Source organism: Balaenoptera musculus, chromosome 2, assembly GCF_009873245.2.
Source record: "Balaenoptera musculus isolate JJ_BM4_2016_0621 chromosome 2, mBalMus1.pri.v3, whole genome shotgun sequence".
In the NCBI taxonomy this organism is placed as follows: Eukaryota; Metazoa; Chordata; class Mammalia; order Artiodactyla; family Balaenopteridae; genus Balaenoptera; species Balaenoptera musculus.
The window spans coordinates 175094749-175108094 of NC_045786.1; the positions used below are offsets into that span (position 1 = coordinate 175094749).

General features: G+C 56.6%; 1 protein-coding gene across 3 annotated transcripts; it reads left to right on the forward strand.

The window, feature by feature from the left end:
• Positions 1–5953: 5953 nt before the first annotated feature.
• Positions 5954–11216, forward strand: SIVA1 (SIVA1 apoptosis inducing factor). 3 transcript variants are annotated; one of them, XM_036844736.1, is made up of 5 exons: positions 5954–6131; positions 8266–8460; positions 9182–9338; positions 10525–10608; positions 11013–11216. In XM_036844736.1, exons 1-5 carry the CDS (start codon positions 6014–6016, stop codon positions 11068–11070), a joined length of 612 nt encoding a protein of 203 aa, XP_036700631.1. In that variant the 5' UTR covers positions 5954–6013; the 3' UTR covers positions 11071–11216. The 3 variants fall into 3 exon arrangements, 2 of the variants coding, with proteins under 2 accessions (XP_036700631.1, XP_036700632.1); XR_005018900.1 differs by lacking the exon at positions 10525–10608 and adding an exon at positions 10020–10106 and having other exon boundaries at positions 5956–6131; positions 11013–11114; XM_036844737.1 differs by lacking the exon at positions 10525–10608 and having other exon boundaries at positions 5957–6131.
• Positions 11217–13346: the final 2130 nt, after the last annotated feature.

Here is a 13346-nt window from a genome sequence, read left to right on the forward strand (position 1 = left end):
CCACGGGCATTAAACAGGTTTTCCAGAACTAAACACTTCAACAGATTCACCCTAGCGCCCCGAGCCCTTCCCCGCAACCATCAGTCCCCTCCATTTCAGTGGAACAGCCACTGGCCCCATCCCTCTTGAGTCCCCTGGGCTAGGAAGCCACTTCTCAACTGGCTGAAGCTTCAAAGAGCCTACTGTAGTCTGTGCTCAACCGGAGGCCGAGTGGTAGCTTCCCTAACCCTTCACATTTTGGGGTAAGTTTAGAAAAATAACAGGTGTTTTGGTATCATTTCAGAGAGGAAAGGGATTATACATATGGAGAGACCTAGAGTCTGCCGGGCTTAAATCCTAGCTTTTTTTTTTTTTTAAACTATTTATTTATTTATTTTTGGCTGCGTTGGGTCTTCATTGCTACACGCAGGCTTTCTCTAGTTGCGGCGAGCGGGGCCTCCTCTTTGTTGCGGTGCACGGGCTTCTCATTGTGGTGGCTTCTCTTGTTGTGGGGCGCTGGCTCTAGGCGCGTGGGCTTCAGTAGTTGTGGCACGCGGGCTTAGTTGCTCCGCGGCATGTGGGATCTTCCCAGACCAGGGCTCGAACCTATGTCTCCTGGGTTGGCAGGTGGATTCTTAAGCACTGCGCTACCACGGAAGCCCTAAATCCTAACTTTTTAGAGCTGAGGATGCCAGCTGGGTTCACTGACATTGGGCCGCTGCCAACTCGGCTTGCTTCCCATGGACCCTGCCGGCCCCGGGCGGTTCCACAGGGTCCGGTGTCACCGGCTTGCACCACAGAGTCCCAAACTCATGTGACAGCATGTTGGGTGAAAGGGCCACAGATTGGGTGTATGGCTTCACACCTGCTAGCGAACTTTTCCAAACAGTGCCGAGAACGGCCTTCAGCAATTTGAAAGATGTCAGGGGCATGCGTGTGGACCACCTTCCTCAGGCAGCAGGGCTACAGGTGAGAAGCACCAGCGGAAACTGATCTTGGAGTTTCCCAAGAATTATTTCCTTCCACGACAGAGCAAGAGGGACAAAAGGCGAGGCCAAAGGCAGGGTGAGTTCTTAAGGAAAGAGGAGGTGGACCCCAGCTCTCCTCCCTGCCCCCGGGGATACTGTGCTTCTCCTGACCAGATGACCATCCTGCTACGACAGAGGGATGCACGCTTTGGGCGATCCACCAGAGTAGGCATTTTCCAAAGAAAGAAATCATTTCATTCTGCATAAAAAGCTGCACTCCTGGCTTGGCAAGCTCAACCTGCAATTTAAATTACAAAGCTGCAAAAAGCCGCTATATTACGTAGTAGCTGCTAAATCCTCCACTCGAATACAAGTTGTTCTTTCCTTTGATCTCTGGACAAAATCTTGGGGAGGCAGCCCCAGGCAATGTCTTTGAGTATCTGCAGGTGTTATACAAGGTAAAAAGACACCAATTTGGAGGGGAAATCATTCTTCCCTGGCACCAGCTTCCTCACTCCCATGTGGCCCAGGGATGGGAGGCTCTGTCCTCTGGGTTGGGTTAGGACAGACAGCCCCCTTTTTCTCAGTATCAGATGTTGTGAGGGTCTGAGTAATTATAATAAGGTGCTCTCTCTTCTTTGCACCAATAACACAGCCCCAGTGTAGACGAGCTCACAGTGGTCTCAGGTCAATACGTGGATAAAAGACAAGTAAGTGATTTGATAACGTTGTTTGATAAAACGTGTTTTTCCAGGGACTTCCCTGGCGGTCCAGTGGTTAAGACTCTGTGCTTCCACTGCAGGCGGCAAGGGTTTGACCCCTGGTCGGGGAACTAAGATCCCATATGCCACGGGGCGCGGCCAAAATGCAAAAAAAACAAAAACAACAAAAAAGTGTTTTCCCAAACACTTTGGAGAGCTGCCGGTTTGCTCAGAAGTTTAACGTTCATCTACCCTACCATCAAGCCATTCAACTCCTAGGCACTGACCCACAACAAATGACCACGAATGTACAGAAAAAGCCTTAGACAAGAATGTTCAGAGCAGCTGCCCTCATCAGAGCCAAAACCTGGCAGGTGTCAGTCGACAGGTAAACAAACTGTGGTCCATCCACACACGGAATACACTCAGCAACAGAAGGAATGGACCACTGAGGGGTGCAGGACGGTGGCCGGTCTCGGAGCGAACTGAGGGAAAAAGCCAGACACAAAGGTGCACGTGCAGAATGAGCCCCAGCCTGTGAGGTTCTAGGACGGCAGCGTCCCCGTAGGGGTGAAAGCAGAGCAATGGTCACTTCTGCCCGGGGCGGGGGAGGGGCGACGGGGTCATCATAACTGGCAGAAGTGTATACATTTACCATCTGGGCATTCCACTGGGCGTAAATACACACAACCACACTGTAAGTAAATTATACCCCAATCTACAAGTTACTCAAAGTAACCATACAACCATCTTACATAACAGATGATAATTACTCACAATTTTAGGACCCCGAGGCAACTCTGATGAAACATATTAATGAATACGTTTCCTGCCAGCCTTACCCACTCTGCCTTTGTTGGAGGGGAAGTTTGCTGCACTTCTCGTGGGAAAACAGAAAGCGTGTTCCTTCCTCATCTGACACATACTCACTTCCAGAATGTCCAACTTTCTAAGGTCAAATTATGCCGTTCCGCAAATGCTTTGCATGAGTTCGGTTTTCCTGGGATATCGCCCAGCCCAGGGCAAGGCAGTTCTCCTTACTCTGCTTCCACAGCTCCCGTCCTTCCCCTTTTGTGACATTTGTCCCACCAGAGGGCAGGGACCCCGCTGGCTCTGCTCCACACCACCCCTAAGGGCCTAGCACAGAGCTCGGTATCTATTATGGGCTGAATTGTGTTCCCCTAAACTTCACATGTTGATGCCTCAACTCCCAGTACCTCCGAATGGGACTGTATTTGGAGGTAGGGACTTCGAAGAGGTCATTTTTTCCGAAGCTTTATTGAGGTATAACTGACATATATTTAGATATAATTGAAATAGAACATATAATTGGCATATAATGTACACCTTAATTGTATACTGTTGACCTAAAACAATAAAAGAGACCAGCAAAATGGGTTTATTTGGGAACGGCAAAAAATTGCAATTCAGGACATGTAATCTATGGTGAACCACAGGCAAGTCTGGAGAACAAAGGAGAGAAAACTCTTGAGAAGGGGGAGATGGAAGGGGCTAGTCTGAGCAAAGAACCCATTGGTGGAAACTGGGAGCTTGACATGTAAGTGGTCTTTCATTGGCTGAGTTGTGACAGACTCTTATTGGCTGGGCTGTTGTCGGGCAAGGAGAAATTCTTCCTCCTGCTGGGTAGTAAGGTAGTAACCTTCTTCTTTGTAGATGCAAGGTACTCTTTTCCTATTGGGTCTGCAATTAATGTAGTGCAGTAGGGCATGCTTGCTCCCTCTTCTGGCCTCCTGACTCTTTTTTTTTTTTTTTTTGGCCACACCATGTGGCTTGCAGGATCTTAGTTCCCCAACCAGGGATTGAACCCAGGCCCTCTGCAGTGAAAGTGCGAAGCCCTAACTACTGGACCGCCAGGGAATTCCCTCTGACTCCATTTTAAATGAGGTTTCTGTTTCTTAATTTTTACAACATTAAGGTGTACAGTGTGATGATCTCATACACATACACATTGCAAGCCATAATAAGGTTACATAATACATCCTTCACCTCATATAATCACCATTTTGTTGTTGTTGTTGTTGGTATGGTGAGAACAGTTAAGATCTACTCTTAGTAACCTTCACGTACACAATACTTGCTAACTATAGTCACCGAGCTGTACATTGGATCCCTGGAACTTATCTACCATATAACTGGAAGTTTGTACCCTTTGACCAACAGCTCCCCATTTCCCCCAAGCCCAGCCCCTGGCAACCACCATTCTACTCTGTTTCTATGAGTTTGATGATTTTTGGGGGGTTAATATTTATTTATTTATTTATTTAGGCTGCGCTGGGTCTTAGTTGCGGCATGCGGGATCTTCGTTGCCACATGCGGACTTCTTAGTTGCGGCGTGCATGCGGGATCTAGTTCCCCAACCAGGGATGAAACCCAGGCCCCCTGCATTGGGAGCACAGAGTCTTACGCACTGGACCACCAGGGAAGTCCCAAGTTTGATGATTTTGGATTCCACAGATAAGTGATATCATACAGTACTGTATTTCTCTTTCTCTGATTTATTTCAGTTAGCAAAATGTCCTCCAGATTCATTCACGTTATTGCAACTGGCAGAATGGCCTTCTTTTTTATGGCCGAATAATATTTCATTATATGTATATTCCAAATATCACATTTTCTTTATCCACTCATCCACTGATGAACACTTAGGTTGTTTCCATGTCTTGACTATTGTAAAAATGCTGCAGGGAACATGGTGCAGATAGCGCTTCAAAATAATGATTTCAATTCTTTGTATACACAGAAGCGGCATTGCTGGATCACATTGCAGTTCTATTTTCAACTTTTTGAGGAACCAGGAGGTAATTAAGTTTTAAAGAGGCCATATGGGTTGGCCTTAATCCAGTCTGACTGGCGTCCTTATCAGAAGAGGAGATGAGGACACAGACACACACAGAGGGACCACCACGTGAGCACAGGGAGAAGACGGCTGTCTGCAGGGCAAGGAGAAACCAGCTCTGCACACACCTTGATCTTGGACTTCCAACTTCCAGAACTGTAAGAGAATAAATGTCTATTGTTTAAGCCCTCAGTCTGAGTGCTTTGTTACTGCACCTCTAGAAAACTAATCCAGCACTGACTGGGCCCTCAACAAATACTTCTTAAATTAAAATTAGGTTGAAATAGAAGAGCTAACAAGATTCTCTTTTAATCACAATGTTTTGCATCTATCTACTGTGTCTTAAACGAGCCTAAGGCAGTTTCAAATCTGAACGCAAAGAAGTCTTTTAAAATTCCCAAGACCTGTAAGAGTAAAAACAATACTCCTGGGAATTTCATCTGTTTCTGGGATAAAACCAATCAAGCGTCTTTTTGTCACAGTGACCGCAGACCGCTAACAGGAATAGTACCCGATCATGCGGTCACGCAACAGGAAAAACGCTGGCCAAAGCCCCGCTTTCGGCCTGGTCTCCCTAGACCCGCCATGCCTGGCGGGAAGAGGCAGGTGGACCGGAGGCTGGCCCCGCCCCATCCCTGCCGGTCCTGGGCTGTGATGTGCATCACGTGGCGTGGTGTCACGTGAGGGGTGCGTCGCGTGGGGCGTGGCCTGCAAGACGGAGGCCCTCGGCTTGTCAGCGGAAATCCAGGCGACAGAGGAACGAGCTGGACGACCCCGGGGGCAGCGGACAGGACGAGGGTCAGGTGGGCAGGCGGCCGGCAGAGGCCGAGCTGGAGCCGGAGCTGCACGGCTCTGTCAGAGCCCGACATTACGTCAGGCCTGCCCCGCATGACGCAGCAGGGCCCGGAACCCGGCCCGTGACGTGTGTCCAGTGCGTTCATGCGGCACTCTCCACTTGTGAGGGCGGGGCAGTCCTCCAAATTAAGAATTACAGAAAAGTGAATCATCCGCGAACTTTTGGTGATTTAAACGGAGAAGTATAACCAGTTTCGAGAGTTGTTTGGGGAGCAAAATTAAAAACAACCGAAACGCCCTTCCCTTCCGCACCTCCTCGTACGAGTCCCTCCCACATGTCGCCTCCGACCTATCACGAGCCGCCCCTCACACGAGTCCCGCCCACGATGTCGCCTCCAGCCCATCCTGCGGCGCGTGCGCACCACACCGCCTTCCAGCTTCCCCACCCCCGGGGCGCCCACTCCGACCCTTGACCTCTCCCGGACTTTCCCGCGTCTCCGAGTTCCGCCTCCCGGCGCACGAGCCCCGCCCCCGCCCCGGGCCTATCCCGCGTCGCGCCGCGCACCAGCCCCGCCCCGCCCTCTTCCCGGGCCTATCCCGCGTTGCGCCGCGCACCAGCCCCGCCCCCGCCCCGCGCAGGGGTTGGCGCGCGGCTGTGACTTCATGGGCAGGCGAGGCGCGGCCGCGGAGCTGCGCCGCTGCGGGCCGCGGCCATGCCCAAGCGGGGCTGCCCCTTCGCGGACGCGGCCCCGCTGCAGCTCAAGGTGCGTGTGGGCCGGAGGGAGCTGAGTCGCGGCGTGTGCGCCGAGCGCCTCACGCGGGAGATCTTCGGTGAGTGAGGGGAAGCGGGGTCGGGCAGGCGGTCTCCGCAGGCCGCGCCCCCTGGAGCCGGGGGCCGGGACCAGCCGCCCGGCCGGGTTTGGAAGCAGCGATTTGGGCGCTGTGAATGCGCCCGCGTCCACGACCTGTCCCCGCCCTCCACCTTCGCGAAACAGGCGGCCTCCGCGTGGGGCCGAGACGGGGCTCTGTCCTGTGGGAATGCTGGACTCGCTCAGGAGCCAGCCCTGGTCTGACCGGCCTCAGCGAGAGGCCGGGGAGTGGGATGTCCCGGTGGAATAAGCCGGTAGAAGCACCTGTTCTGACCCGAGAGGCGTTTGTGGAGCGCGCCTTCCTTGCCAGGCGCTGCGGCTGCGGGAGACCCTGCCTTGCGGTCTACTGGGGGGCCAGCCAGAGAAGGACTCTCCAGAGGTCATCAGGGCAGGCACGGGTCGCTGCAGGACCAGCTGCAGGCTGTCAGAGGTCTCGTGGAGGAACAGAGTCGAAGCCGAATCCTGCAGGGTTAGGCAGGCAGAGAGGGAGAGGAAGGGAATTCCAGGCAGAGGGAACAGCCTATGCAAAAACCGGGAAGCCGGAGAGTGCTGTCCGGTTCATTGTGGCTGGAGTGTCCAGTTCCAGAGATGTAAGGACACTGACCTAGGAAGCCTTCTCTGGCTTCCTCGTGCAGGTTTTCGGGCGCATTGATATTATTGATCATCACTTCGGGGAGGTTAATACCCTGGGGTAACTACAGAGTGGAATTTACCTTAAGTAGTGGTTGGAGGCACAAGGTTTGTGCGTGTAGAACAGTCAGATGGTTACCTGGGTGTCTGTGATTGAGTGGTGCTGCCGTGCATTAGGGATGTGGGGAAGAGCCTAGCCTGGGGAGACCCTGCTTCTCTTCCTCCTGCTGCTCCCCACCCCTCACCCCCGCCCCGCTGCCCCCATCAGCAGCTGCTGTGCCCTTTCTTTTCTTGCACACGCAGGGTTGCAAACGCAAATGCCTTTCGAGGCCTTGCAGGTGATAAAAATGAGTGAAGCTGTGAGTACTATGGCCAGACTGCAAGTGTTATCCTCTCAGGACCTTCAAGAAATGTAAACACTGCAGACAGAAGAATTAAAAATAAATGGGGGCTAAGTCAGTCTAGCTCTTGACCACGATGTTCTGGAGCATTTGCAGGGGCTTGTCCTTCGCAGGGCCCCGTCACAGAGGGAGTGCTAGGCTCCCTGGGCATTCCCTAAGAAGGGCAGGACATAGGCCAGCGTGAACTCGTGTGTAATGAATTCCAAGCCTGAACCCTGGTCTCTTTATCTTGAACGGACCACAGGCCCTTGAAAGCAAGTATTAGCCTCACCACATGACCTCCCCCCAGTCCCACCCTATTATAAGTGGGGGTGGGGAGGATTGGAGGAGGAGGAACTGGGTGTGACGGGGCTGTCATCAGCCACTCCATTTGAGTTACCCAACTGTGTGTTTCTGTCGGTTTCACTTAGCACCAGCAGCTTCTAAGGTCTCCACCCTGGCTCTGTTGGGACAGGGCAGAAAACCACAAACAAAGCATTTCTGGGGCTGGCACCTGGCATTTGACCTTGTGAAAGCCCCCAGTGCCCTGAGAAACCACCTCAGCTCTGGGGTCAGGGGGTGGGGGGATGTCCAGGGCCCACAGAGGGCTGGGAAGTTCTGGGGTACCTTGTCCGGAGCTGGTTGCTGCCATGCCGTCTGCTAGCAGCTCCGTGGTAGGTGAAGGGGTGCGTGCTGCCTGGGGTGTGGGCTCAGCTCTGCGTCTCTGGCTGTGCGTTAGCTAGCACTCCACAGCGCAGAGCTTCCTCTGCTGGACGAAGCCGGCCTGTGGGCGCTGCGGAGGAGACGAACGGCAAGGAGGTGAGGCCACACGTGTGGAAAATGAGCAGAATGATAGGACAGGGAGCCCAGGTGGGGCTGCAGGGTCCAGAACCTTCCTGGAGGAGGTGGCCGCTGAGCCCAGGCAGGAGGTCAGGGTGGGACCCAGCTCGCCAGGGAGCAGCGTGGTCTGGGGTGGCTGGATAACCACGCAGGAGACCCGGCCACACGCAGCTCAAGGGACGAGGTGGCCACGTAGGTGCCTCCGTGCTGCAGCGGTGTAAGCAGGGAAATGGTTGTCCTCCGCAGAAAAGACCACGCAGCTCCTCTTCCGCGGGGCCCAGGCCTGCATGGACCCCGCGTGGGAGGAAGGCTGCGCCATCGTCGACACTCCGGAGTCCCCGAAGCCTGGCCCCACGGAAGCCCCTCGGGCCGCGCGCGGGCAGATGCTGATCGGGCCCGACGGCCGACTGACCAGGAGTCGAGCCCAGGCCTCCGAGGCTGGTGAGTGAGGCCCACGGCAGGCGCTTCCCAGCTGTGTGCTAAGGACGGGGTGTGGCAGGGGCTTTTCCTACCTGGGCTGGCGGGAGCCGGGCCCGAGTCTGACAATATGAACAGGGCGAGCGCCTGCAGGCTCCTGACATTAGGAGGCTCTGCTGTCACCAACATCCACGTCTGGTAGCTGCGAACAGCTTCTAACTGTTGGATCGGAAAGGAGCAGAGACCCCTCTGGGTGACCCTCCTGGTGTCCTGCCTGCTTTCCACCTGCAGCTCTCCCACGGAGTCCCACCTGGGTGGGAAAAGCCTGTTCGGGTCCCTGTGCAGCGTGGGGTGCGTCTCAGACTGTCACCTGTGTCGCTGGTTAAAAACTCTCCCGCCCCCGGGTCTGGGTGAGGCAAAGGGACCCCTGTGTTAACCCGTGATGCAGGGACCGCGCTTTGAGACGCAGCTGTGAGACACACAGGGGACGAAGGCCTAGCGACTTCCGACGCAGGTGGTCAGGAGAAGGGCTGACCCTTAGGTACCGACATTTGGGTGGTGGGAGTTGTAGGTGGGAGTCACGGAAGCCAGCTGGGATCTCTCCCTGGTGAACGGGTCTGGGTGCTGTGCTTACGCACAGGCTGTCGTCTTAGGACCTGGTGGTCGGTCAGGCGCGGGAGGAGGCGTGGTCCCCAGCCCCAGCGCTCAGGTCCCCTCTGGGCTGACAGGTGTTTCTTCCCCACAGACCCAGCCATGGCGGCGGCGGGCGCCTGCTCTTCATGCGTGCGGGCCGTGGACGGGAAGGCGGCGTGTGGCCAGTGCGAGCGGGCCCTGTGCGGGCGCTGCGTGCGCACCTGCTGCGGCTGTGGGGCAGTGGCCTGCGCCCTGTGTGCCCTCGTGGAGTGAGTGAGGGTCCTGTCGGGGAGTGGGGGCGGCAGGCCCATCCCGCATTGCCCGGTGGGACGATGTGATGCCAGTAAATGCTTTGCTCAGCTTGAGTTTTTCCAAGACCTTGAGATCCTTTCTGGAGGAAGTCCAGACCTTGCAGGTCAGCTCTGCGCTGTCTGTGGTCTGTCCCAGACCGTTCGTGCTCTAGTCCTTTGAGCCCTGGCGTCAGGAAGCCTCACGTGGCCTTCCTATGCAGCGCGCTCATTAGCGGAGGACGCCTGACAGGTGAGGGCAGGAAACAGGCGTTTGTCTGTGACTTGGGTGAGCGTGTCCGCCGCAGCTGGTGGACCCCTCCCTGCCCAGGAGGTTTCGGGCGCTGTCCTCATCCCAGCGGCCACTCCTGGCTGACGGGTGGGGATGGGCCGTGCCCCGTAAGAAAGGTTCTGCAGATCTCAAACCAGTTTAGTCCCAGTGGCCTTTAAAACCAACCCCAACCGTGGAAAGTTAAAAACACGCCTGCTGAGAGGTGGGTTGCTCCCCGCTTGGGACACGCTGGGCAGAAGGACGGAGGCCAGGCGTGGGCCTCCCGTGCTGGCCAGGTCAGGGGTCAGGTGCTGGGCGAGTCGTGAGTGTGGAACACTCTTTCCTTTGATTTTGCCCACTCAGTTTTTCTTTTCTTCCTATTTATATGTAAGCTGAGACGGGCAGGGCCTTGCCGGTGGCCAGTGGCTTTTCCCTGGAGGGGGAGCTGCGCACAGCACAAGGGCCAGCTGAGGGGCCAGGTGGGCGCCCCGCCTGCTGGCAGCCGCTTCCCTCCCCGGGGCCGTCCTCGTCCGCAGGGACTCCCGTGGCAGCCCCCTCCCGCCCCTGCTCTCTGCTGCCTGGTCCCCACGCGTCCGCAGAGCCCGCCGCGCACCTGCCTGTTTCTCGGGCCCCGGCGGGCGGAGCTCTCTGACCCGGGTGAGAAACAGACGACGCGTTCCGGGTCCCCGCTGGAGGCCACGCTTCAGGCCTCCGAGCTTCAGCGCCGCCCTGGAAGCGGGCATCCTGCCTGCACCTGCTGGCTGCCCCGTCCCCAGGGTCAGGCACGGCCGTGGAGGGGGGGGGAGGGCATCGCCGCCAAGAGCTGGAGCCGAGCTCCTGGCCCTGGACGCGGACCCTTTGCCGCTGCGCCTCAGGCGTGCTGCCGTCCCCTTTCAGCGTGTCTCCCGACCCGACCCTACCTGAGCTGCTGCCCCTGGGGGCCATCCGGGGCCAGTCAACCCTGCTGCACACCTGGCCGACGTGAGAGCCGGGCTGAGCCCCGGGGGCTCCTTAGCTGTCAGTCCGGGGGGACGGCTCCAGCGAGCACCCCAGACGTTTACCCTCGTGCTCCAGAGGCAGATACCTGTCGGGGGGCTGGTTCTAGAGAGGCCGCGGGGGTCTGCTCCTGGAGCCCCGCACTCCGCGGGTTCTGTGCTCCAGCCTCTCCCCGGACCCTCGAGCTGCCTCCCTCTGCGGGTGTCCTTCTCCAAGGACCCGGCCCTGTGCGCTCGGCCCCCTGCGGCAGTGGGGCCTCGTCTTAACTGGTTCTGTCTGGGCCCATGGCCCTGCCTCCAGATAAAGTCGAGGGACCAGGTGGGGTCGGCAGCTCCCGTGGAACTCAGCCCTAATGCCAGCTCCTCTCCCCCAACCTCGCGGTGTCGCAGCTGCAGTGACCTCCACGAGAAAGTGCTGTGCGCCAGCTGCGCCATGTTCGAGGCCTGAGGCCAGGAGAGGACAGCAGCCCTGCCTGGACGACCTCGCCGCCGTCCACGCTGAGGGACTGGGGGGGAGGGGCGGGAGGGGACAGCCTTTCTATTTTGTATTTTGTTCTCCTGATCACAGAAGAGAATAAACCCTTTATATTTAGACAAGAGGACTCACTCGTCAGCGCCCCTGGGGCCCGTGGTCTGCCCGGCTCCCTCCTGGCAGCGCCCTGAGCTCCATGCCAGGTGCCGCCGATTGTCCCGTTGACAGGTGGGGACACTGAAGGCCAGAGTGTGTGAGCCCAGGTGGGGTTCCAGTGCCCCTCAGGGGTGGGGCTGCGTCCCAGGCTGTCCCTGAAATGCCACCGTAATACGCCACTGTCCGGGTGGCTGGGCCCCGGGTGACCTGCTTGTCCAGTTCCGTCTGGGTGGTGCAGCCCGTGTGGCCTGAGGGAGGGGAGTGGACGAGAGGGGGAAGGGAGGGTCGCAGCCCTGCGCGGGGCCTCCTCACCTGGCTCTTGGGCCCCAGTTCCCATACGCGGGGGTCCTTGCAGCGCCGTGGGCCCAGGCCCTCGGGATGAATCTGTGGGTAGTCAGTCCCAGCCCCTCTGAGAAACCCTGGAGGAAAAGAGTGGTTCTTTGGGGTGGGGAGCAGGGCGGTGTCCTGTGGGCAGCGGGGGCACCCACGGTTGGAGGGTCAAGTGACTTTTCGAGGGGGCTGGGCCAGGGTGGACTTTGCCCCCGAGTGCAGAGCCTAGGACCCCTGAAGCAGGAGCGGGGGAGGGCCACAGGGAGGCATGAGGTCTTGGGGGCGGCTGCAAGTGAGCCCATGGGCCTTCCTGAGCTGAGAGCATTCAGAGGCCTCTCCGGCTGGGCCGCGTGAGTGCGGCACGAGCCCTCATCGTGGGGTCACCTCCTCTCACCTGGCTCCCTGTAGAGGCCCTGGGCCTCCGGCGCAGTGTCCACGCGCAGACCACAACCCCAGTGAGCACGTGAAGAGATGCCCCGCATCGCTCGTCATTAGGGAAACACAGCTCAGCATCACAGGAGACGCTGCCTCCCACCCGTCAGGGGGGCTGCTATTTAACAGAAAACAAGCGCTGGCGGGGCCGTGCAGACCCGGGAGCCCTGTGCACTGCTGTGGGGATATAAGGTGACGCAGCCTCTGTGGAACAGTATGGCTGTTCCTCAGAAACTTAAAAGTAGAGCTCACGTGACCTGGCAAATACCCAGCAGGGATTCGAGCAGGTGTCTGTACACCTATGTTCATAGCAATGTCATTCACAAGAGTAAAAATGTGGAAACAAACCACGTGTCCATCAAGGGATGAATGGATAAGCAAATCGTGGTCCGTCCATACGATGGAATATGATTCGGCCTTAAAAAGGAAGGAGATCCTGACACAGACTGCAGCACGGATGGACCTTGAGGATGTCAGGCCGAGTGAAGTAGCCAGTCACAAAAGGACAGGTCCTGTGTGATTCCACTCCTATGAGGTCGTTAGAGCAGTGGGGTTCACAGAGACAGACAGTGGAAGGGTGGGGGCCAGGGGAGGGGGCAGTGAGTGTTGAATGGGAGCAGAGTTTTAGTTTGTGAAGATGAAAAGTTCTGGAGACGGTGGTGCTGGTGCCACAGCCACGTGAATACATTTCATGCCACTGAACTGGTCACTTAAAAATGGTTAAAGTGGTAAATTTTACATATATTTTACCAAGTAAGAATATTTAAAATGTTAAAAAGACAATTGTTGAGGGGCTTCCCTGGTGGTGCAGTGATTGAGAATCTGCCTGCCAATGCAGGGGACACGGGTTCAAGCCCTGGTCTGGGAAGATCCCACATGCCGCGGAGCAACTGGACCCGTGAGCCACAACTACTGAGCCTGCGCGTCTGGAGCCTGTGCTCCGCAACTAGAGAGGCCGCGATAGTGAGAGGCCCGCGCGCCGCAATGAAGAGTGGCCCCCACTAGCCGCAACTAGAGGAAGCCCTCGCACAGAAACGAAGACCCAACACAGCCATAAATAAATAAATGAATAATAAAGAATGAGGAAAATCTAGGCTCCTGAACTTCAGAAGTAAGAAAAAAAAAATTGTTGAAAGCAAAACTAATAATGTATGTTGGGGATTTTGAACATGTGGAAACAAAAGTTGTGACCACAGCACGGAGACGGCAAGTGGAGGTGTGTCTTCTGAGGACCGTGCGTGTGAAGGGCTGAATTTCACTCCAAGACAAGCTGCTGAGTGAGTTACGGACTGACATCCGACAGGCCATGGCTACAGTCGTTCCTTCAGGAGAGA